The 26,639-nt window shown below is 42.9% G+C and overlaps 2 protein-coding genes across 5 annotated transcripts in view; one reads left to right on the top strand and one right to left on the bottom strand.

The window, feature by feature from the left end:
• CIMIP7 (ciliary microtubule inner protein 7) overlaps positions 1 to 23,645 on the top strand; it is a 52,604-nt gene extending 28,959 nt beyond the window's left edge. For all 4 annotated transcript variants that reach the window (XM_073569626.1, XM_073569627.1, XM_073569628.1 and 1 more), the window contains 3 exons: positions 3,062 to 3,175; positions 19,235 to 19,312; positions 23,051 to 23,645. In XM_073569626.1, the coding sequence (XP_073425727.1) occupies positions 3,062 to 3,175; positions 19,235 to 19,312; positions 23,051 to 23,497 (639 nt within the window). In that variant the 3' untranslated portion in view covers positions 23,498 to 23,645. The remainder of the gene's footprint in view (positions 1 to 3,061; positions 3,176 to 19,234; positions 19,313 to 23,050) is intronic.
• The window catches only part of KLHDC8B (kelch domain containing 8B), a 132,182-nt gene continuing 119,277 nt past the window's right edge, over positions 13,735 to 26,639 (bottom strand). The window contains exon 7 of the mRNA XM_073569624.1: positions 13,735 to 14,260. Within this exon, the coding sequence (XP_073425725.1) occupies positions 14,223 to 14,260 (38 nt within the window). The 3' untranslated portion in view covers positions 13,735 to 14,222. The remainder of the gene's footprint in view (positions 14,261 to 26,639) is intronic.

Here is a 26,639-nt window from a genome sequence, read left to right as displayed (position 1 = left end):
TAACATCAATGTAATCAATGTCAATGTGTCCCATACCAGCGGAGCAGAGCGCATTGGGGAAGGATGAGCCTTGTGCACACGCATCCTGGATTAATATCCTCCACTCAAAATTAGATTAATTCCCCCAATGTTCATTTTCTGCCCATATCTGGATGAAAAAAAATATACCAGCCCATAAGTTATTTATATGTGTATTTAAATTCATTGGTCCCATTACAGGGTAGGAACATTAGCATACGCTAGGTGGGGCGATGCTCCGGTGCTGAATACCTAATTCAGTGCTGTGCGCCCTATTTTACCCCACACTGCGCCGCGGCCCCCAGACACCCAGTCTTTCATTGGACTCCCATTCACTTATATGGTGCTGTGCTGCAGTTCCCCTGCACAGTGGGAAGCGAGGGATCCACCACAGTGTAACATACTGTATGTGCAGGTCATTTGGATGATGCAGAATAATGACAGAGACTTTTAAAACTTGTACATGTAGATTATATCTTTTTCTCCAAACTTCACTTGTAATGTTACATAACCATTCAATCAGGTCTTTCATTCGCAAGGATCAAGGTAGACCTTCCAGATATGTCGCTCATCAACAAGGGGTCAGCGCCTCCTTCTCTAGCGTGGCAGCTTTTCTTCACTTTCTTAGCTCCTCTCCATAGTCTCTGGCCTCTCATTAGTATCTAGCATGTCTTAAAGGGCTGTGACCACTCTGCTGGGGTCACAGTTGCACTATGGGACTGGCAGTAGTACTCAGATCTATGTAGGGGCGACTTCACTCCTTAATTCTAAGGATCGAAGGTGGTCATATCCCTGACTGACCACAAAGTCAATTCATATCTTGGTACTATATGAGAGAATATTCCTTTAAAAGATATAGACACCTTGAGAGGGGGAACTTTTTTTTTTCCTTTTTACTTAAATGTGTGTAATTTGTGCTAAAAATAATGTTTGCAGTTGGGTTTCATTAAAACTTTGGCACTGTTAAGTTATTCAGGCTCTTTGGTTCCTTGCCACAATACTAGTGCTTCCCTGCCACGATACTAATTGGAGGATGAGTTAACTGAGAATCTGTCAGTTAGCTCCTTCTAATGGGAGAGTTTACAACCTGTTTTTTTCTGAACTTCTCTGGGATACATATGCATTTAAAGAGGTTGTCCAGGTTTGGTACCAAAGTCTGTAGTCACTCTGGGTGACTGCAGACTTGGAATCCTCACAACGTTCACAGCTGGCGCTGAGATGATTATCAGTGCTGGCACTGGGAAATGGCAGTCATGTGACTGCAAGCATGCAATATGCATATTTCCAAACACATTCCAACTAGATGTGCACAGCCAGGCTAAATTCCATGCATTAAGTGAGGCCAAACACGTCTAGTCAGAATGTGGCCGGGACTACGCATATTGCATACTTGCAGTCCTGGTGTCCGCACTGGAGAATCCTGACACCACGCACAGTGCACGCTTGTCCAAACCTGAACAACCCCTTTTGTGGTCAGTATTTTACATCAGTATTTGTAAGCCAAAACCAGGAGTGGAACAATCAGAGGAAAAGTATAATAGAAACACGTCACCTCTTCTGCATTTTTTTTACCCACTACTGGTCTTGGCTTACAAATACTGATGTAAAATACTGAACGTGTGAATGTGGCCTAAGTTAGAAAAAAAATCTATATAAAAAATTGTTTATTTCTTTAAAATTAGTTTTCTCAAAATCATTGTCCAGAAGCGCACTGCTCCCCAGCCTCACATCCTCCTGCGTGCACTCCTGAATGATTGACAGTTTAGGACAGCGTCTCTGGTCCGCACTGTTTGCTCTCCGATGCTGCAAGCAGAGGCAGCTTTGTCTGTGCAGCATCCTAGCAGCGAAAAGACACTGAAATACTATGGATCCAGGAATCAGAGCAGCGCATTCAAGCACTATAGCAAAGAGCTTGTAAGAGCACTCTCCCTGCCTAGGAGACCACCCATCACTTATAGACAGCAGAGGTGGCCGGTAACTAAGCAATGAACAGGAAACAATAGAATTAAAAATCCCTTGAGGATTTTTTAATAACAAGTAAATTGTAAACTTGCTTGTTTTTTTTTTTTAACATGTTGAGAAAATCCCTTTTAATTTCAATAGGATTTTAGCTGCTTTTTATACCGGGACACGCAGAGTACCTATAGGCCTGTATATAGCAGAGCCGCAGGGTCTCTCGTCATATGATGCCTCCGTATATGAGGTGCTACATACAGTATAAGCCCATAGATTCCTATGGTCTCTATGTTATCACTGGTAGACCATTTAGGTATATGTTATGTCGTTTTACACTCTAGATATAGATTATATCACTTTATTCCAGAACAGTATATTTTTCCTGTTGACACATTAATTAAAAAATAATGGATATTATTATGCAAACTATTTTCTTTTCTTATATGACCAATAATGTATAGAGCCTCAAGCATCGAAATTAACGAAATTGTAATTTTTCATGTATCGTGCTCCAGTTAACCTTGAGCCATCAGAATTACTCCATGAATTATAAATCCTAATCTCCTTTGGGAATTAGAACAATGAATTGCGAGATCCAGAGTTTCTAATAATAATTTTGTAAAACATTCATGAACTCCGGTTGCCCAAAGGCTTCAAGCTGTTTGCTTCAGCGGCAGACACGAGCGGCCCGCTCACATCGCGGTTACGAAAATATGTCATTGTCTTCTTGCCAAAGGGAAGAATACAGGATATAGATGGCTGCAATTAATCTCTGTGCCAACGTGAGTCCCGACTAGAGGGAAAGTAAGTCTCATTCATTCTGGTTTAGCCGGAACAGATTACATAACTGATCCACATTTTATATCACTTATCTCAGAGGCATCTGTAACGTAAAAGTGCTCAGAAAACAAAAAGCGTAACAACTACATTTTTTTTATTTTTATTTTTTTCCTAATTATTTAGCATTTTTTCCAAAAAAAAAATTATATCCTGTCTGCAAAAGACAAATGGCAAAATTAAAGCAAAAAAAAAAAAATCAAATTGTTTCACAAAGCTAATATCACTATTATTTTTTCTCTATTTTCAGTTCCCTTCTGGCTTTCATGGACATTTCAGGAGCCACATCCGCAATGATATGTATCAGGAATATCGAAGGGAGGCACGGCCAACGCCTCCGAAAACCTTCACCCAACGCTTAGAAGTAAGAAAGAAAAGGGAATTTTTATCTTTTTTTTTTTAAATATATGTATTACTCTGCAGTGTTTTCTACAAGGGAAAATATTGAATTTGAAAACCTTTATGAAGCCCCAATTTTAGGAAAACGCACTGTACATAGGACCCAAGTTTATAGAACATATTTTGTGAATATGATATGAAATATGGCCCCTTTTAAAGGGCAAATTTTGCTCCAGAGTTGAGAATTTTGGGGGTAATTTGCGCTTTAGCTTTAAGTGACTTTTTATAGTGCATCAAATGTGCAAGATCATCTGTAAATCATTAAGATTTTGAGGCTGTCGCTTGGCAACTCGGAGCTTCAACTCCTTCCATAAGTTTTCTATGGGATTAAGGTCTGGAGACTGGCTAGGCCACTCCATAACCTTAATGTGCTTCTTTTTTAGCCACTCCTTTGTTGCCTTGGGTGTATGTTTTGTGTCCTTTTTTTGCTGGAAGACCCAGCCACGACCCATTTTTAATGTCCTGGCGGAGGGAAAGAGGTTGTCACTCAGGATTTTACGGTACATGGCTCCATCCATTCTCCCATTGTTGCGGTGAAGTAGTCCTGTGCCCTTAGCAGAGAAACACCACCAAAACATAATGTTTCCACCTCCATGCTTGACAGTGGGGATGGTGTTCTTTGGGTCATAGGTAGCATTTCTCTTCCTTCAGTTGAGTTAATGCCAAAGAACTCATTTTTTGTCTCATCTGACCACACCACCTTCTCCCAATCACTCACAGCACCATCCAGGTGTTCATTGGCAAACTTCAGTCGGGCCTGCACATGTGCCGCCTTGAGCACGGGGACCTTGCAGGCACTGCAGGATTTTAAACCTTTACTACGTAATGTGTTACCAATGGTTTTCTTGGTGACTGTGGTCCCAGCTCTCTTTCTGGATTTTATTTTTGATATTCTATCTCTCAATGTTAAAATTAACCTACCCTTAAAATTATAGACTGTTCATGTCTTTGTCAGTGGAAAATCTTACAAAATCAGCAAGGGATCAAATACTTATTTCCCCCACTGTAGAGGTGTTATCATTAAATGTACCGAAGGAGGAGGTGAGCTGTGACATCACCTATTGTGAATGGTGTATCCTGTGTTATCTACTGTATATAGAGGTGTTATCAGTCATTGTACAGGAGGAGGCGAGCTGTGACATCACCTATTGTGAATGGTGGATCCTGTGTTATCAGTCAATGTACAGGATGAGGAGGTGAGCTGAGACATCACCTATTGTGAATGGGGAATTCTATCCTATCAATATATAATTAATACCTTTCATTATAATCCTGTCTGTGTTGATACTGAGATGACTGCAGAGAAGTGACAAAGTATCAGCCTATGATGAGGCTCGGAGTGGGAACTGCAAGATTTCAAGTTTTCATTTAAATAGTTATATGTACAATAAAAATCTCCAAATTAGTCTTCAGAAATATTCCACATTCCCTTTGTGGCGCCCCCAGGGGTATTGTCGCCACAGTGGCTTTGCCTTCCTCCAGGGGAGGGTAATGCCAGGCTTGGAGGTGAAGCCCTCCAAGTGCCACCTCCTGAAGCCCTAGGTGCAGTACCTCGGTCATGTGGTCAGTGCAGAAGGTGTGGCACCAGATCCTGATAAGGTCACAGTCATCCGGGACTGGCCGAAACCCAGCAACCTTCATGAAGTACGCCAATTCCTTGGACTGGTAGGCTACTACCGAAGATTCATCAAAGGCTTTACTGAAATAGCCACCCCTATGCAAAATCTTCTGGTGGGGCAGTCCAAGAAGACCAAACAGAAAAATTCCACCTTTGAATGGACTGAAGAGTTGGAAAGGTCCTTCACCAGATTGAAGATGGCTCTCACAGGAGATGAAGTTCTGGCCTACCCAGATTATGACAAACCCTTTGTGCTGTACACTGATGCCAGCAACGTGGGACTAGGAGCAGTACTGTCGCAGGTACAGAATGGGAAAGAAAGAGTGATCTCCTACGCCAGCAGGAACCTGCGCCCCACTGAAAGGAACCCTGACAACTACAGTTCTTTCAAGCTGGAGTACCTTGCCATAGTTTGGGCTGTTACCGAAAGGTTCAAACATTACCTAGCCTCCGCCAAGTTCACTATCTTCACGGACAACAACCCGTTGACGCACTTGGACACTGCAAAACTAGGTGCACTGGAACAGCGATGGATGGCTCGGCTATCGAACTATGAGTTTACCATCAAGTACAGGGCAGGGCACAAGAATGCCAATGCTGATGCGCTGTCCAGAATGCCTAACCTACCAGATGCAGGAGAAGACCCTGAGGCTCTTGAAGAAATAGAGTTGCCTCCTTTCCACCAGCCACTTGCGGCCCAGCGTGCTCAAGGAGTGAGAAACAGACAGTCTGGCTTGAAGGAGGTCACCCTGAATCCATTGCCCCATCATGACTGGGCAGAAACACGAGATAGTGACCCTGCAGTCCACCTGGTGAAGGAGCTACTGTCACAAAATGACTCGCGCCCAGAGTCGGATGCTCCTGAAGAAACCCAGCAGTTGTGGAAGGCGAGAGGCCGGCTGTTGATCTATGAAGGAAAACTGTGTTGGAGGAGTATCAATGCCCGTACTCATGAGTTGGTTTGGCAGGTGATAGTCCCAAAGAGAGAGGCATCAATGGTCCTGGAAGCATACCACAATGGAGCTGGACACTTCGGATGGAAGAAGTTAGAAGCATTGCTCCAGGAGAGGTTCTACTGGGCTGGTATGAGGAAAGCCATTGAGAGGTGGTGCTGGGAGTGTAGACAATGTAACCTGTGCAGAAAGGATCGAGACAGCCAGAGAGCTCCTCTACAGCCAATCATCACCAAACAGCCCCTTGAGTTGGTAGCCCTGGACCATGTGAAGCTGGTTCCAAGCCGGTCCGGCTACAGCTATGCTCTTACCATTGTGGACCACTACTCAAGATTCCTGGTAGTTGTGCCTGTCAAACATCAGACAGCCAGGACAGCAGCCAAAGCATTCCAACAGCACTTCTGTAGACCACATGGATATCCTGAAAGAGTGCTTACGGATCAAGGTCCAGCTTTCGAGGCAGAAGTGTTCCAGGAATTCTGTAACTTGTATGGTTGTAAGAAGATCCGGACAACATCGTACCACCCACAGACCAATGGCATGTGTGAGAAGATGAACCAGGTAGTGATTGACGTACTGAAGACTTTGCCCTTGGAGGAGAGGAATCTGTGGCCAGAGAAGTTGCCAGATCTGGTGGACCTCTACAACCATATTCCAGTGAATTCCACCAACTGTACCCCAGCCTACTTAATAAGAGCAAGACCTGGTAAACTACCTATTGATTTGGACATGGGAGTCCTTACCCCCGAAGTAACGTCACCAGATGCTGACTGGGATACAGAAAGACAACAACAGTACAGAAGTGTTCAAGAATGCGTGGAAAAGAGTCTAGCCTAGGCAAGGCAAAAGCAAGAAAAGCTTTACAATCAAAATGCACCTGCTGTTCCTTTGTCGCCGGGAGAACAGGTCTTAAAAAGGAGAAGATTGCACAAATTGGATGATCAATGGGAAGCTGAACCTTATACCATCCTGCCTTCAAACTTTGATAATACCAAGGTATGCCTTATTAGCAAAGATGGGGGAGAAACCTCAGCAGCAATATCAAGAGATCACCTGAAACTATGTCCTGACCTGCTGAAGGAAAGAGTGGAAGAACCGGATAACATCCAACCCATAGAGGAAGAAAAGGTCAGTACAATACTTGGGGAATTCCCTGCGAATTGGACTAAAGTAAATGATGCTATAGTGGTGCCGGTGTTGACATTTCCCCAATTGGTAGCACAGGAAGACGTGACTCAAGGAAATCCTGAGGATCAGGAAAATCAGGCAGCAGATGCCACACCAGCAGTGGAGCCAGAGAACCCTCGCCCTGCCAGTGGTGAACCTGTTATGCCCCTGGTGAGTCTAAGAGTTCGCAGACAATCTAGGATTCCTGTGCCATGCAGAACCCCCAGTAGTGTATCCAGTAAATTACCCACTACACCAGTATTACGCAGGTCTACCCGCATTACACAAGGGATACCACCCATCAGATATCGTATATAGCTAAATGTAAATGTTGAAATTGTATGTGTATATATGTAACAGTTTTTCAAGTTTTGTGCCTACAGGTAACCTGTAAGAGTTTCCTTTGGATCTGCCAGTTTTGTTTTATGAAAGAAACAAAACAGGGCGCATCCACTGTGTGAAACCTTTAAAACACAATTGTAATGGTGAGGCAAGGAGAGACTCACCTGATAGGGTTGTGAAACTTCAGTCACAACACCCACAAACGCATGAAACAGCTGCTACAGTCTGCACAGAGTCCAAGGACTTGTAAGTGAAGATGGCTTTAGGCTGTGTGCCCACGTAGCGATTTTTAAGCGTTTTTGCCGCGATTTTCGGCGCGAAAACGTTTAAAAATCGTGCACAAAACGCCCCCCATGCATTCCTATGGCATTCCGCACATGCTGTGCTAATGCTGCGCTTTTTTCCGCGGCGGAATCGCATCGCGGAAAGAATCGCAGCATGATCATTCTTTTGTGTGGAATCGCAAAGAATTGCCGCGATTCCGCACCCATAGGAATGCATGAGAACCGCTTACTCCCCGCATGTGGCTATGCCCACCATGCGGGAAGTTAAGCGTCTCATGTGCGGTTGGTACCCACGGTGTGGAGGAGAGGAGACTGTCCTCCAGGCCCTGGGTACCGTACCCCTGTAAAAAAAAAAGAATAAAAAATAAAAAATCGGGGTATATTTACCTTTCGGCGCTGCATTTCCGGCCTAAGCGTTCCCAGTAATGCCTTGCGGCACGGTCCAGTGATGACATAGTCTCGCGTGACTCTAGCGGTCTCGCGAGATCGCTATAGCAACGCGAGACTACGTCATCACAGGTCTCGCAAGGCATTACTGGGAACGCTGTGGCCCGGGAATGCAGCGCGGGACGCCGTAAGGTAAATATACCCCGATTTTTTTTATTTTTTTAATTTTCTTTAGAATTTTAACATTCTATCTTTTACTATTGATGCTGCATAGGCGGCCTCAATAGTAAAAACCTGGTCACACTTGTCAAACACTATGTTTGACGAGTGTGACCAACCCGTCAATCACTTTCCAAGCGATGCTTCAAATCGCTTGGAAAGTGCTTGAATATCGCACACGAAAATCGCTGCAAAATCGCGATCATAATCGCGGTAAAATCGCGGTGAAATCGCGCGGAAAAAAACGCGCAATTTCTGGGAAGGAGTCTGGTTTTTGGTGTGCGTTTTAACACGCACCGTGGGCACATAGCCTTAAGGTGCAATGATACACTGCGCTGCTGTAAGTATGATTCAAGGAAATTTATTGGTGCCTACGCGTTTCCGGAGCTGTCCCAGCTTTATTCTGGAAGTGAATGGATTGATCTTAACATTGATCTGAAAAATAATACCCCATTCCTCACTAGTCACCATGGTCATGTGGATTAAAACACCATACACTCTCAACTTTGGAAGTGTGTTCTAGACTCCTTGAGGATGGTTTTAACTACTTTTTTATTGGACCCCGTGATCCCCCGTGTCTATTTTAAAAGAAATATATACATTTTCTTTTTTATTGTTCTTGAGTATGTATTCTTAGTATATGCTGTTTTAATATATTCTATTAAAATACAATTATTTTAATGTGTTTTATACCATTGCCTTGCTGATGTGGCAGTTACTTGTCCTGCCCCGTTTTTGTTTTTTTTTCCCCACATTGGATTGTATATAAACTCCTGCATTTCGTTTGCTTGTATCATGCCCTGATGAAGTGAGCTGGGACAGCTCAGGAAACGCGTAGGCACCAATAAATTTCCTTGAATCATACTTACAGCAGCGCAGTGTATCATTGCACCTTAAAGCCATCTTCACTTACAAGTTTTGTTTTATGGACATTGTACCACAGGACTTGTGTGGTTAAAAACTTTCCTGTATATAGTTCACCATTTGCCCAGGAATGGGCCATGGACATTGATGCTTGGACTTATCCTCATAGGACCATTTTTGAAGCTCTTGGTTTTTGTAACTTTTTCATTTTTAACTCTTGTACAATTATTATTAACTGTTTATATGTTTCATGTTTTTGTTCAGCCCAGGAGTGCTGACTTGCACTAGGGGGGAGTGTGGTGCCCCCAGGGGTATGGTCGCCACAGTGGCTTTGCCTTCCTCCAGGGGAGGGTAATACCAGGCTTGGAGGCAATGATGGGTCTCTCTCACAGTCAATCTATGCATGCAACACAGTTCCACTCCAGGCCAGCAGGGGGAACTCGGAACCGGGATTAAGGGGAGGAGTGCTCTCTGAGGGCCAAGAGCAAGGGGTAGTGAGTTAGTTAGTCTGCAGAGGGTGGAGTGTGCAGACGTGTGGAAGGAGCGCTGAGATGGAGCGGAGAGGACGAGCTCATCTCTGGAGAGAGCGCGTGAACTGGAGCCTGGTCTCCACGGTTGTACAGATACTAACGGTCCTGCAACAGACACCAGAGAAGTAGGAGGCTGTAAATGCCCTACTCCCATCTAAGACTTGAGGGCACAACAGCAGCTTGGATAGTGAGCCGGGACTCAGGAGAGAGGAGTCCCTGAGAGGCTACAGCTGTCTGCCGTGCAAGTGAGGTTCTTGAGAATACCTGACAGGAGGAACTTCAGTGTAATTTGGTACTGGAGATCCCACAAACAAGCGCTAGGAAGGAGACTGCACAGCCCATCTGTTGAGAACGAATCCCTGAATTGCTTCCAGGCTAGCCTGCTCCAATACCATCTGTAATCAGGACCTGGACTGCAGTTATCCTGTAAAGGTACAGAAATTGCACCCTGCGGTGTCTTGTCTGCTTCCTACCTTTCCGGCACCACTACATCCCTGTGCCAACCACATCCACACTGCCCTGGGACTATAGCTTCACCTGTGGGGAGCTTTTACATCTTTGCTGCACCATACCATCAGTCCCAGCGGATCTGCATGCAGCGTTGGCTTAACACCTCCCTTGCCGAGCACCACAGGTGGCGTCACGAACTATTCATCTATCTACATTCCACCATTCACATCTTCCTATTACTTGGGAGCCCAGGGCCACGGTCCGGGTCACCGCTGCTGTGACACATCCCACTGATACCGGCCCGGTACCGAGTACCCCACAGCCCTGGGAGGGCGACCCACCTTTACTGGAATAAACTAAAGCAAACCCGACCGACAAGATATAGCTGACCCCACAGGGAAATGTGTGTATCCCGCGTGCAAGAGATGAAAGTGTAAAAGCAGAAAAGCTGGGTGTCATCACAGCTCGCTGGCATGAATAGATTTATGAAACGGCCACCTGCGTTCTCTGCAAATATAGACAGTACAGGATCTGTCAGCGGCGCGGAGGCCGTGTCGGTACTGCTCGGCTGCGATGGATGATTAAACCCACATGGTACAGAGGAATCTTTCTCTCTCTAATCCCGCGCCATGTGGCGGTTTCGCATGTTCATCATCGTCTCGCGGTTGACGTGTTTGTTTACCGTCTCTCCGGGAGATGTTTACCTTGTGCACTAACCCTGAGATTACTGTATAGAAGGGACAGATCTCCTTACTAGGGTAGAAACCTTCTGGATGTGTTTATATCTCAGCTTCCAGGACAAACTCATAGGAGAGATTTTATCCCTCCATTATAACATTCACATTTCTAGCCTTATAGGATAATACTTTGTACTAGCTGAGAATATTTCTGAGATTGGCTGTAAAGATTGCTCCTCCGAGGTACAAAATGAAATGTGAAAGAAGTTCAACAGGACAATGCCCCACTGGTAGCATATACTGGCAATTATATGACTTGCATCCTGCATTTTTCCACCTTTTTTACCCTACGCTGGTTCTAGCTCTAATTTTCAGTTGTCTCTGAGCTGGTGGGTGCAGACTACCTGCTATGATGTCTACCATACACAGCACACACAGTCATAAGGGATTCATTCTCTCCTGTCTATATGTAACACATGTTCAGAAGCAGCAGCATGGAGCACATTATACAACAGTACTGAGCAGAGTAGCTGTGAATTAAAGTCTGGGGTGAGTTAAAATACTTACTAGAAAACAACTGAATCTCTTTGTGTGTCTCTGCCTCTCTTTTACTCATAGATATAATTTTGATTCTTCCATTCCTGTCTCTTTGTAGCACATGTTCAGAGCAGTAGCAGCATCGAGCACATTATACAGCAGTACTGAGCAGTGTAGCTGGGAATTTAACTCTGGGGTGATATAAAACACTTACTAGAAAGCAGAAGAATCTGTTTTGTGTCTGTGCCTCTCTCTCTGCTCCGACATGGACATGATTTAGATGCCTGTTATCCTGTCTCTATGTCTCACATTTTCAGAAGCAGCAGCAGCATAAACGACATTATACAGCAGTACTGAGCAGTGTAACTGTGACTTTACCACCGCCTCTCTGCCTCTCTCTCTGCTCCTTTCCTTACTATCTCCATACACTTCAATAGGCAGCTGTAATGTGATCCCTCAGCTGATAATTCATCTTCTTTTAAGCAACCAAATGTTAATTGTATGTAAACCCCATACTTAAGCTAAGGTCACACCCCCCATCACACCCAAATTGCCTCCAATCGATCCCACAAACAGTGTCAGGAGAGCACTGCTAATTAAAATGTATTGTCTGGTGAGTTTATCACATCAGTCGCAGGAGAGTGTCCTTCAATAAAATTACTGTTAGTAGGGTTCACCGTATAAACAACCCAAAAATAAATGTAAACAACAGGATATTTCTCTTCGCCCAGCCAAACAATGAAAAAGAAACATTCTGGATGTCTACAGCTGCCACTAGGGGGAGCTCACTGCAAATATGTGTACATAACTTCCACTGAAGTCAAAGAGAGCTCCACCTAGTGGCCGCTGCTTGCAAAGTTCACCGTATCTGCCTGGAATGCAGGAGATCTGCTCCATTTATGGTGACATCTAGATGACTGTATGTGGGGTGATGGTTAGACATAGAATAGAAGCTAAATTTCATGGTCAATATTGAAAAAAGTACTTTCTTCTATATTTCCAAAATAGGGCAGTAATAGGTGACATTGACTCTGGACTAGAACTGAATTTTTGCACCAGGTAAAAAAAAAAATCTCATTTTCAGTTAGTGCAATTTTTTTTTTTTTTTCAATTTAATTTGAAAGCATTTTCTGAAAGCAGTCATAAACCGAGAGCAACTCCACATTATGGATATATAGGGCATCAGCTCACAGAGCATTTGCACTTAGCAAACCAAACTTTTTTTTTCCCATACGAGCCTAAGATGATTCCATTTTCGGAGAAGCAGTCAGAGACGCAATTTTCATCTTATGCTTCAGAAATCGTGGAGGAGATAATTGTGTAATGTGACTTTCCTGCTTTCTCTCTCTCCCTCTCTTACATCTGTATGCGCTCTCCTGTCTTTTGCATAACTTGGTAGTTTGGTAATTACTTATACTCTTAATCTAATGAGTCCTATTCAGTTTTTCAGCCGCTTCACTGCCTCAGAAAAGACATAGAAATTCAATTTATTAATGGAAGAGCTTGCGATGTCCTCGCTCATTTCTGCACTTACTCTCATATAAAATACAGTTTGTTCTTTTTGTTCTTGGCCTAAACAAAGTGCTCACTGGTTGCCCGTGATTTACAGGTTGGATTCTCTTTCTTGTTTTTAGCTGTGACTTTTTTGTCTTTTTTTTACTTTTCACCTGTGTTCTGTGCAGTTTACAAATTTTCCTGGTTGGCCATGTGTTTTGTTATTAATCCTGATGAATAATGACGGGTTGGCGCATGCCGTGCATCATGACAAACTTACCTTTCTCACTCCAAAACATCCTCTGATCTTCACCTTTATTTAGAGGCAGAGGGCGAGATTACGTCATAAGAAACCCCTGGTGATGCAATTAGGACCCACAATTTAAAAACATGGCCCTACAGGAGGATGCCTGATCTTATTCTATGGTATTAGAACACAGCCAGTCCCCTTTTCTGAAGCCTCACTAACTCTCCTCTCCATGATACATTTCCCACCTGTGCACGCCCCGTTGAAGGTTTTGGGCAGGTTCGGTGTGCCTTGAAGGTGTCCCTTTATTTTGCGGGCCTCCTGGATGTTTCAGGAGAGCTGGAAAGATTTAACTATGCTTTTACAACTGTTATTTACTTTTCCTGGCTCCAGTGCCGGGCTTTGCGTCCTCCTCCTGCTTTGCTCTAATGAGGCATCCATCTAGCATGGCAATCAGGTCAAAACCAGACATCACAAAGACAGACCTCACAGGCTGGCTCAGGCATCAGGATGCTGACTGAGTATTCAGGTAGTTGGAATCTACTACTTTTGTTGACTTTGTGAGAAGTCAAACTCTACTACAACATTGCTGGGTAAATCTTCTAGCTTTGACTAGCTCTGCCTTGCCTTTTGGCTCTGTTACATCGCTGGGTAACTCTGCTGTACTTCTGGAAAGGTCTGCCTGGGTCCTTCTACAGTGTTGTATAACTCAGTTCTTCACCAGTTCATTGCTGAATCTTCTCTGCTTACTTGTGTATTATTTATTTTTATGTATTTTACTCACTTATATAGCGCTATTAATTTCACAGCAATTTATAGACATTATTAGCTCTGTCCCCGATGGGGCTCACAATCTAAATTCCCTATCAGTATGTCTTTGGAATCTGGGAGGAAACCGGAGTACCCGGAGGAAACCCACGCTGGGTATTGAGGTGAGAGACTTGCGCAAGTTTCTCGCTTTGCACTCGCAAGTGTGACCCCGGCTTAATAGTGTCGATACAAGTTCTGCTGATATCCGTTCCTTTACGACATCTCACGCAAAGCATTTTCAGAAATTCTCCCAGGCTGCATAATTAGAATTAGTTGTCATATGATTAATGTTCATTAGCGCTTTGCAATTATTACGAGTAAATGATTATATGTTGTAGATCGGAGCATTTCTTCTTTCCTGTAGCTTTCCATGAATTATCATGTGCGTCCGCAGTCGTTTTGCTTTTAATTACCCCTCAGATGTGAGCTTTGATTATATACTTCCTGACGTGCCCCCGGCATTCACAGAAACTGGAATATAAAAGGAGATTCACAATGTGCTGCTATTTAATTGATGTTTCTAGTAAGAAAAGTTCATAATGTTCAGTGGATTTTTCCTGATTCTGCTAGAATAGATTTCTCTTTGTTTCTTAACCTATGGTAGCTTTCATTAAAACATGCAGCAATGAGTAAAATCCCAGCTGATCTAGGGTAATGAAGGGATTACTAATAGTATTCGTCTTGGATAGTGAAAGTTTTAATAATTCTATACCTTGTGGGTTAGGGCAATGATGGAATTAAAGGAGCATTCCCATCTCAGGCATCTCTATTTCTCTATGGCAATGAAGGAGGTAATAATAACATCCCTGGTGGTCTTGAGAAGTCAAAATGTTAATAGTTCTATCTCTTGCATGGAAGAAATGGAGAAATAAGGAGGTTAATGATAGCATACCTAGGGGGGTTTAAGGCAGTGATGGAGTCAATGAATAATATCCCTGATGGTCTAGGGCAGTAATGTAATTTAAAGGGAATTAACATCCTTCCTGGTCTAGTGTAGTGAAGGGTTAATAATAACATCCCTGCAGGTCCACGGCAATGAAGGTGATAATAGTGCTATCTCTTGAGAACAAGGGAAATGGAAAGGTTAATGATAATATCCCTAGGGTGATTAGGGCAAAGATGGAGTCAATTATATAATCCTGGTGGTCTAGGGCAGTGATGTACTTAAAGGTGTATTCGCATATCATGCAAACCCTTGAATGGCACATTCCTGGTGGTCTAGAGCAGACATGGGCAAAGTGCGGCCCAGGGAGTGAGACAGCCGAAGGGCTGAAACAGTGGCCCCCAGGCCGCACAGTGTCCTCCCCGGCCCCCTGTCCATCCTCCGCCGCTATCCGCATCCTCGGGATGCAGACAGCGGTTAATACATTGGTGGAGGAAGTGTCGTCGGCTCCTTTCACCAATCAGCGTGTGAGACAGCAGACGCAATGTCGACGTTTCATTGCGTCAGCTGTGCACTGCAGAGAGTCAGTGCACCGGAGACAGGAGCAGAGGCAGAGCTCTGGGGGAATGGGAGCAAGGTGAGAATGTGCTGGTTTTTATTTTTAATGTATATGGGATGTTTGTATGTACAGAGAAGATTTTGTGGTGCCCACACTGTATATATTAGGCTATGTGGGGTTCGTGCTGTACATGAAGGCTATGTGGTGCCCACGCTGTATATATGGAGGCTATGTGGGGTTCGAACTGTACATGGAGGCTTTGTGGTGCCCACACTGTATATAGCAGGCTATGTGAGGGCTCGTGCTGTACATGGAGGCTATGTGGTGCCCACGCTGTATATATGGAGGCTATGTGAGGGCTCATGCTGTACATGGAGGCTTTGTGGTGCCCACGCTGTATATATGGAGGCTATGTGGGGTTCGTACTGTACATGGAGGCTTTGTGGTGCCCACACTGTATATAGCAGGCTATGTGAGGGCTCGTGCTGTACATGGAGGCTATGTGGTGCCCACGCTGTATATATGGAGGCTATGTGGGATTCGTGCTGTACATGGAGGCTATGTGGTGCCCACGCTGTATATAGCAGGCTATGTGAGGCTCACACTCTATATAGGGAGGCTATGTTGGACTTATGCTTTATATAGGGAGGCTATGAAGAACTCATGCTATATATGGGAGGCTATATTGGGGCTCTTGCTGTATATGGGAGGCTCATGCTGTATATAAGGAGGCTATGTGGGGCTTATGTTGTATATAGGAGGCTATGTGGGGACTCATGCTGTCTATGGGAGGTTATGTGGGGGTACATGTTGTACATAGGGAGCAATGTGGGTGTTCATGCCGTATATAGGTGACCATATTGTGGGGGCTCACACGGTATATAGGAGGCTGTGTTTGTGCTCATACAGTATATAGGAGACTATTTGGGCTCATATGTTATATAGGGGGGGCTGTGTGCGTGCTCATACGGCATGTAGGGAGTTGTCAGCATACCTAATTCTTCTAAATATTAAGTGATACAATTAATATTAATATAAAATAATTATAATTAATATGTTAATATTAATATTAAATTGCAGAAATAATTTCAGATTATTGGTTCAGCCCTCCACGACAGTCATGGTCTCTCATGTGGCCCCTTGGGAAGGGAACATTAATTGCCCAGCACTGGTCTAGAGCAGTGAAGAGGTAATTAGTGCCATACCTTGTGGATGAGGGAAGGGATGGGGTTAAAAGTGTTGTTTGGGACTTATCAACTGATGACCTATCTGCTGGACAGGTCATCAATATGCCATCAGTGAGGGTCCACCACCCACCACCTCTACTATTCAGCTGAAGTCTTTACCTGACGAGTAGGAGATAGGAGGTAAACAGCAGTATGCGCAGTGTCCACTAAGCAATGGACAGAAATGTGTTAATGTGTTTTACAACAGTACAATATAGAAGACAAGATAATGACACATAGATAACATTGCATAAAAAATATAAAAGCAGTGACACTGTACAATGAAGGGCCATGTGCGTAGAGAAAATGTGTGGGAATGAAGATCCAATGCGTTTCGCCACTGGAGGTGGCTTCCTCAGGAGTTAAGAAATGTGTATTGGCTTGCTGTTGTGTCTCCGTTCCCTTCTATTTCTTCTCTTAGGTTGATTATTTGTGTGTCTGTTTGGGTGACTCCACACCCGTCAGTACTGATACGGGCCTCGCAGCCTTTGTATCTATGTCACAAAGCTGAAGTCTACCTTATTGTGATTAAACCACAGGAATCAGATTATAGAACTCAGCCTGCGACTTTAGAAAAGCTGCAATAACCACTGCACTCCTAACAAGCAAAGCAATAGAACCATTAGGATCATTGATGTTTCTGCGGCTGTACAGCACATTTTCTGTGCTCATAGTAGGAGTTGGCACCGCTCCGCTCACCGTCACCCTTTATCCTTTAATTAAACATCATTAAGGATTGCTCTCTTACAAGAAGCTCTGAATGTGCCGACTTTCCCGGTAATAATGAAAAGCGGCTCCTGTAGTTACTCCTCGGACTCCATAATGGAGCAATCTGTCATCATTACTAACTGCTGCAGAAGCTCCTCGTCTCTCACAGGAACTGAAGAAATCTGACCTGAATTAAGCATTTGGTTCAGATTGGAAAGTCGGGGCGAGGGCCGGGTCTGCGGGAAGTGGAAGAAAAATCTATGCTGCTTATCGTGCAGGTTTATCTGGTGACCCTGCGCCAATATCTAACCCCATGGAGATGCAGACGCTTTTTTTTACTTTTTGGCTTTCATTTTTTCTTCCTTTCCTTCCAAGAGCCATAACTTTTTTCTCTTTCCATCCTCAAAGCCCTATGATGGCTTGTTGTTTTTTTGCGGAACGAGTTGCAGTTTAGAATGACACCATTCGCTTTAACATATATTGCAGTGAGAAATGGGGGGAAAAAAATATTCCATAGGGTGAAAAAAAAGGCGATTCTGACATTGTATTTTCAGGTTCTAAAGGTTTTAATTTTACGGTAACTTTACCTTTGGCGTGCTCGAATAATATGTTCGAATCCCTGCGCCACAACAGCCGTCACACATGCAGGGGTTTCCTTTTTGTTAGGAGCGGGGACTCGGACATATTTTTCGAGCACACCGAAGACACTTGGCACCCGAGCATGGCGGATAACACCTTATCCCAACATTTCACTCATCACTATTCTGTACGGTTACAATTTCATATACTTTATCTTACATTTTCCTAATTAAAAATGAAAATTAAAAACATAATAGAAAATTGGGTTGTGTGGCCATATTTTGAGAGTTGTAACGTTTTTGACAATACAATTTGACCTGCGATCATGTCTCACAGGGAAATTGGGGGCTGGATCTTGGAATGGACACCCAAAACCCTATTCAAATGTTTTAATGACGCTTTCACAACTAACAGCGGCATCTAAGGGGTTAAGCTGCCAGTTAGACTTCCTAGTGCTCCCATAGTGCTCTCCTTGCTATCATTGCTCTCACTGTACGCTCCTAGTTCTTCCTCCCCGCTGACCCCTCCGTGCCCACAATCCCGTGTAGTAGTCGTAGTGGACACACATGCACACTGCAGCTCCCAATGAAGCGGTGGTCATACATGCATAATACCACTCCATTCATATGGGAGGTTTGGGACCTCCATTCTCTGGATTATTGGGGTCCCAGTACTTAGCCCTCCATTCATCATACCTTTTATCCTGTTGTGATAAATGTTATTTGGGGGATAACGCCTACCAACAATCTAATGTCTATTAGACATGAAGCAAGGATCATGGGACATGTTGGATTTTTACCTGCCCAGTTGTGTGCTCCTTTCCAAACATAAACAGCATTTATATAGTGAGTAAGGCAAATTTTGAACTTGAAGCTACCTTCAGCCACTACTAGAGGGAGCTTAAGAGTTCACTGCATATAACTTTCCCATTCAACTCAATGATAAAACAGTCTGCAGACAGCTCCTCCTAGTGGTGGCTGTATAATCCATCTCTGAAGGTTTTGGGACCACGTATATTAGAAAAACAGATCTCTAAGCGATATAAAGCAATATTAGAAAGTTAATCAGTACCGAATATTGGAACGAAGAACAATAGGAAGATAAATGGAGGACGTTCACTTATCGGCTTCAGTAATTGCTATATAATTTAACGTAGGGAAGAAAAATTCCCTGGACATTGTACCTGAATATTTTTAGCATCTTTGAAGCTGAATCTCATTCTAGTCTTAATTACTTCTGCATAAATTATGCCCGCTGATAATAACAGTATTACCCTCTGACCCCTCCAAATCTCGGTGGTGGATGTCTGCGGCTCGCTAATGTCATTTGTATAATGAATGCTTTGGAGTTAATCGCATTTAAGTCATTATCTGCCGAGATAATATTAGGATACCAGTAATGTTTCCATTTTAATGATATAACCTGCCTGGGACAGTAACCTGACGCCCCATATTTCATTCATCTCCATGTTTGCCCATTTTTTTCTCTAGGAACATCCGACGAAACACATATTCTCCAGGCACGACAACCGCCACATATTCCCGAGCTCCGTCTTCTCTTTTGAGAATGTAAGTACGAAAAATACTGCCGCGATTTACCGTATATCCTATACGTCTGTATATCGCAAGGCCACAAGACAAAATCAAACATTAACACATAGCGGACACAGAAAAAAAAATTTTCCCCGCCATTTTTTTCACTCTTTTTATTTTTTTTCTCTCAATGAAGCCATACGAGGCTTGTGGGGTTTTTTTTATTCGCCGCACGATAACATTTTTATTGATACCATACTGCATATATATAGGACTTTTTAATCCTTTTTTATTCCTTTTTTAAAGGGAAGGCAAAGTGTCTGAAAATAAAGCTTTTCTGGAATTTAGATTTTTTTTTTTTTATTTACAGCATATGGATTCAATTTTTTTTTAAGTTTAAAGATTAGACGAGACAACTTATTTTCTTTTTTATGTGATTACAAGTTTTAGTTTTGCAAAAATAAAACAAAATAAAATAAACCATTTTGAAAGTTTTCTCACATTTTTTCTCTCCCCCCCTTGGGGACTTGAAATGCCACAATACTGCTACTGGCTGATCTGCCAAGAAGTACTAAGGTGTCAATGATCTTGGCTTTCAATAGGCCTCAGGCTTAGCTGCCATCTAAGTGGTTAAAGGGGTTAGTAGTGATTAAAATTGGAAATAGCCTGTTTAAAAAAAAAAAAAAAAAAAGCTTTTTTTTTTTAAATTTTAACCTTATCAAATATTCTCTCTTCTCTCTGAGATTTTTCAATCACTCTTGCTTAATACTTATCACCGGCCACCTCTGCCATCTATCAGAGGAGGCCAAGCATGCGTATCTCTTACAAACTCGTCTTAATTCTGCTTGTAAGCAGTGTCCCTCTGCTTTTCCAATGCAGTATCAGGGAGCTCAGGCCACCATGTCACTGGCCCAAACTGTCAATATTTAGGAGCGCACCGTCACCCTGGCAAATAGGAAGACAGGAGGCTGAGGAGCGGTGCGCTCGCTCCTGAATATTAAACTTCAGAACAAATTTTTCTACACGTCAACATCTTTCGCTCTGGAGGACCCATCATGCCCTTTTATTCCAATAGTTACTGTGTAATGCTTTATTTCTCCTTTGGGGGCGCTGCAGGGAAATTATACCTTTACTACAAGATTATACCCACAGATTATAGCTGATCCTTAGCGTTACCAGCGGCGAGAAGGCATTGATTTATCATCGAGAAATCTGCTCTCAAAACAGAGAACAACCCCTTTAAAGTAGAAGAAATCAATGGCAGGCGAGCTGCCCCTCTAGGACACAAGGCTAACTTTATTTTTGTAATCCACGGCAACCCCTTTAATAAATGAACTGGTTGAGAGAACTCAAAATTAGGATTAATTGCGGCAGCCATACTCCTGAAGGTTAATTGCCAACCTTCCTTGGCACACAGTGACTAGTCCGTCCGCAGAAGAGCGACTACCGGGCCGCCTTAGCATCTGTGCAGGTTTATGAATGCGTTCACTTGCCGTTAGTTCTCCCCGGTGTCACTTAATTAGGCTCGTGTGTTTGAATTCTAAATTGGGCATTTAATTTTTGGGAAGGAAACAGCAATTCGCGCCTCTGGAGACTCCAGTAATGACGGTGCCCATGCCAGTCTTCCTAAGTACATAGTTTTATGACATTTCACTCCATGGATCGGAGAACAAACTCCCCACTTCGGCAGAGCCGACAATTACCTTTATAATCCCGGTAATCGTGCCGCCAATTATTCTGCAATACACGATAGAAAGAGAGAAATTCTCCAAACCGTTCACAAAGCACAACGCAACGAGGATGGAAAAGAATATGTACCGCTGAGAGACAGAAATATACAGGCAGTGATTGAGGAGCAGCTCGGGGATTTCTCTTGTCTTCTGCGCGGCTTTGTTTTTCATAAGCCTTGACGAAAAATCAAAATTATGGATGTGACTTATGAGGCTGTTTTCACATGTGTTAAAGACACATGAGACATGCACACAAATGAACAGGTCAGTAAGACAGTGTTCACACCACCCAAAGACTGAGACACAGAAAAAACACACAGTATGACAAACGTGCATGAATACTCTGCTGTAAAATATATATAACAGTAAGCAGCAAGTGCTAGTAAAAGATGGTAACAAAAACAGGGTATTTAGTTGATATGTTTTTGCAAAAAATGTATACTAAGCAACTCCACCAATGTCACGGTACCCTTCTCGGAGCAGTTCTATCTAATGTATTTAAAACCTGATCATGTGAACAATACCTATGTGAGCAGGATTCAGAAAGGCGCCTGCTCACGTAGGTATTGTTCACATGATCAGGTTTTAAATACATTAGATAGATCTGCTCCGAGAAGGGTACCGTGACATTGGTGGAGTGGCTTAGTATACATTTTTTGCAAAAAACGTATCAACTAAATACCCTGTTTTTGTTATCATCTTTTACAAGCACTTGCTGCATATTGTTACATATATTTTACAGCAGAGTATTCATGCACGTTTTTCATACTGTGTTTCTCAGTCTTTGGGTGGTGTGAACACTGTCTTACTGACCTGTTCATTTGTGTGCATGTCTCATGTGTTTTTAATCTATTAATTTCTTATTCATGCAAGCTTTGGGAGATTCCCGCCTATCTCTTGTGGGACATGCACATAAAGAGCCATTTTGCCCAGCGTGCCCATACCGGGCAGCGCCTTTCTGAACCCTGCTCATGTAGGTATTGTTCACATGATCAGGTTTTAAATACATTAGATAGGACTGCTCCGGGAAGGGTATACCATGATGTGGTGGAGTGGCTTAGTATACATTTTTTGCAATAAACGTATCAACTAAATACCCTGTTTTTGTTATCATCTTTTACTAGCACTTGCTGCTTATTGTTACATATATTTTACAGCAGAGTATTCGTGCACATTTGTCATACTGTGTGTTTTTTTTCTGTGCTTTCACATGTGGTGGTTGGTTTTTGTCCCTATTTTCCAAAACTATGGTGAAATTGTGGCATTTTACAAAAAATTGCCCCAAGTGTGAACACAACCCAAGTTATATTCACTATTCTTCAATCAAAACTGAAGGGTATGCATACTTATGCAACCATTTGCTATATGATGACCTCAAATGATAAAGAAATTTGCAAATGCACTTGACTAATTTAAATCCTATCATTCTGTGTACCCAGCCCTTATTCAGAATTATGCGTCTCCGTGGTTACAGACTAGAAAGAGTCTGTGTAGACTGATTTTGCAGGCAGCTGTTGCCATATTTTCTCCGCCAGAGACACATGGCTACACAATCAGACTACATAAAGGGCTTGTAGGTAGTCTGTTACCATGGAGACATGTAGTTCTGCATTGGAGCTGTATGCACAAAAGTATAATTATTTTTTAATCAAAGCTATTTGCAAAAAATTTAATTTCAGAAGCATTGAAGGAACAACCAATCAGATCATGATAATGTTTACTGCAGCAGAAGGTGAATGTGTTGAACTTGTAGGAGGCAGTGACCTCTCCTCTGATTATTGATGTTAGCGGAGCAGCTGTGATCATTGGCAAAGGGAAAAATGTGAGTGTAAACAGGCAACAGGCTCCCCACCGCAGGAGAGAGGATATTTAGAAAAAAAAGTGTATTGATTTTGTTGGAGGCACTGACCTATTCTTTCATGTTATTACATTAGTGAGGCACCTACATCATAAAGAATATTGACGTTGGCTTTAGGCCGTTTTTCTATGAGGCTCATACAATCACTTTACATGTAAGACTCACACAATTTTGTTTTCCTTTAAGGGATTGGGGAAGAAAAAACTTCTGAAATTTAGGGAGTCCCATAACTTTACCCACTGGACCCCAATGGAGGAGGAACTGAAGAGGCAGAGACCACTCATCAGCACCTACCGAACCGACTTCTGGAGGAAGGATGATGAGACGGGGAAGGTAGTACCTCAGGTCTTGGTTCCCAGGCTGACTCGCGCAACTTCAGCTTCATGTTCGGGGTTGACAACGACCTATAGACACATGTTGAGAAGCCGCGGTGATCCACATGCCTCACAGAACGCCATCACAACGGACATCACTCTGATTTCTAATAAAACCAGAGCGGGGAAGAGTGGAGTATCGCTGCCGAGAGCTATGTCCGCTCCTTATAAGCGCCTGACAGTGTCTGACTGCCTCGTATGGCACAGTCCAGACAGCGTAAAAACTGAAAGTGCCCAAACCATCGATCTGTCTTATTAATGTATGTTCTTCTGTGAGACCACGGGCAGATCCATTTTTTTTAATATAATCAAAACCAAAACTAAAAAACACACTTTTTTTTTTACAGCTGTTTTGGAACTAGAGCTGAGCAGATCTGGCAAAATTAAAACTTACCAAACCATGTAAATTTTTCCAAGAAATTCAATTTGTAGTGAAGTTATTTTCTGTGAACTGATTGTTCTTTATTATGCTTTGAAGTCTCTGGGGTAATGAACGTAAAATATAAAAAAGCCAAAAAAAGAAAAAGAAAAATACCTCATCAATCACCTGTCCGGCCCCTTCATGCTGTCTGGTTCTCAGAGTCACCTATTCTTTTTCCACAGCTCCTGGCCGGGACTTCCAGCTGCGACCAGGCCTCTGAGGTCACTGTGCGCCTCATGTCATAATCTCATGGACATGCGACACCCAGTCACCTCTGAGGCCTAGTTGTGGGTCTAGAATGAAGGAAAGAAGAGGACCTGAGAACCACTGCACGCCATCCAGTCCTCTTCTTTCTGCAATTGCATCTTCGATCTGTTCACTCTAGGAAGGGATTTCTAGCCAACATCATACATTAAATCCTGGACCAAATAATGGAGGGATTTAACCATCAGAGACATTTATGCCATCTCTGTTGTGGGTCCACCTCCTGCAACTTCCACCCATCCCCCAAAACATGAGCACTTCAGTCACTTTTTCACCGCTTACAGTATAAGGACCAGGTACCCCGCTGTCAAGATTAGTTAAGCTGTACATATCCAATCAATAGGGAATAAATACAGTGGGGAAAAAAAGTATTTAGTCAGTCAGCAATAGTGCAAGTTCCACCACTTAAAAAGATGAGAGGCATCTGTAATTTACATCATAGGTAGACCTCAACTATGGGAGACAAACTGAGAAAAAAAATTCCAGAAAATCACATTGTCTGTTTTTTTTTCATTTTATTTGCATATTATGGTGGAAAATAAGTATTTGGTCAGAAACAAAATTTCATCTCAATACTTTGTGATATATCCTTTGTTGGCAATGACAGAGGTCAAACGTTTTCTGTAAGTCTTCACAAGGTTGCCACACACTGTTGTTGGTATGTTGGCCCATTCCTCCATGCAGATCTCCTCTAGAGCAGTGATGTTTTTGGCTTTTCGCTTGGCAACACGGACTTTCAACTCCCTCCAAAGGTTTTCTATAGGGTTGAGATCTGGAGACTGGCTAGGCCACTCTAGGACCTTGAAATGCTTCTTACGAAGCCACTCCTTCGTTGCCCTGGCGGTGTGCTTTGGATCATTGTCATGTTGAAAGACCCAGCCACGTTTCATCTTCAATGCCCTTGCTGATGGAAGGAGGTTTGCACGCAAAATCTCACAATACATGGCCCCATTCATTCTTTCATGTACCCGGATCAGTCGTCCTGGCCCCTTTGCAGAGAAACAGCCCCAAAGCATGATGTTTCCACCACCATGCTTTACAGTAGGTATGGTGTTTGATGGATGCAACTCAGTATTCTTTTTCCTCCAAACACGACAAGTTGTGTTTCTACCAAACAGTTCCAGTTTGGTTTCATCAGACCATAGGACATTCTCCCAAAACTCCTCTGGATCATCCAAATGCTCTCTAGCAAACTTCAGACGGGCCCGGACATGTACAGGCTTAAGCAGTGGGACATGTCTGGCACTGCAGGATCTGAGTCCATGGTGGCGTAGTGTGTTACTTATGGTAGGCCTTGTTATATTGGTCCCAGCTCTCTGCAGTTCATTCACTAGGTCCCCCCGCGTGGTTCTGGGATTTTTGCTCACCGTTCTTGTGATCATTCTGACCCCACGGGGTGGGATTTTGCGTGGAGCACCAGATCGAGGGAGATTATCAGTGGTCTTGTATGTCTTCCATTTTCTAATTATTGCTCCCACAGTTGATTTCTTCACTCCAAGCTGGTTAGCTATTGCAGATTCAGTCTTCCCAGCCTGGTGCAGGGCTACAATTTTGTTTCTGGTGTCCTTTGACAGCTCTTTGGTCTTCACCATAGTGTGAGTATGTATGTATGTATATATATATCTCATGTTTATATATCATAAATTCATTATAATGTACGGTAAATTTCTATTTTTTATTTTTTTCTATTTACTCATCTTTTTATAATGAATTTATTTTTTAATATAAAATTGTGATCATGAACTAGCTGTTGTTATCCTCTAAGTTATCATACTATAGGCAATTTTTAGTCATAAAAATCATGCTTTTTAATCTCTTAAAAATAAATATCAATTTTATTTTCTCAGGATGACATGCATCTGCTTTGCGTTTTTTTTCCTCGAAGTGACATTTCTGTTTAGCACATTATGACATGTTTAGGAATAATACAAATGAATTTCAAGGCTGTGTAAGTATTCATGCTTTCAGCTATAATTAAGTCTTTGTATGCAGAAAATTCATTAACAATTGGAAAATAAGAGAGTCTGTACCATAGAGAGGTCTTCTATATGAGTAAAAAGGTTTGCAAGCCTCTATTTTCCGTTCAAGAGCAGACATAGACACGCCCATGAGGGACAGGGATAAAACTATGCCCCACCCCCTAGGAGCTCATCACACATTATCTTCCTATCTCATAGGCTCCCTCTACTGGGCAAGAATCACTCTCTTGTGCAAAAGATGGAGGAAAAAAAACTTAGTCAATGTGGCCCAAAGCTGAGGATGGGAGCCTAGGAAGCTAAGAAGGGGCCCAAATACTACAGAAGACAGCCATAGTCCTTTTTCTGAGAAGCTGATTAGAGGGTTTTTTTTTTTTCCTTAGACCCCATCGATCTGCTGTAATACGTGGGGAACCCAGCAGCAAGTGAATTCCCGTGCAGCGCCTACCACAATAAAAACCTCAGTAACATTTTCCTTATTAATGTCACAAATAAGTCTCATTCATATAAAGCCATTTGTGATTTCTATCAAGGCCTGATAAATTGTATACAATTACATGTGGGAAGTCATAGCTGTTCAGGTTCAAAACACGCAGGAAGCCGGTCACCACGAGGGGCCTATGGTGCCTCGCAAACGGGAAACTGAAAAACATTTTTCATTACTGTCAAAAGCGCTAAAAATATCCCACACCTGCTCGTCAGCTCCTTCCTCACCCGCGGGTGAGACACTTACTGCCGTC

Source organism: Dendrobates tinctorius, unplaced genomic scaffold, assembly GCF_039654945.1.
Source record: "Dendrobates tinctorius isolate UK_male_01 unplaced genomic scaffold, ASM3965494v1 ptg000027l, whole genome shotgun sequence".
In the NCBI taxonomy this organism is placed as follows: domain Eukaryota; kingdom Metazoa; phylum Chordata; class Amphibia; order Anura; family Dendrobatidae; genus Dendrobates; species Dendrobates tinctorius.
This window is presented reverse-complemented; position numbering and strand designations above follow the sequence as displayed.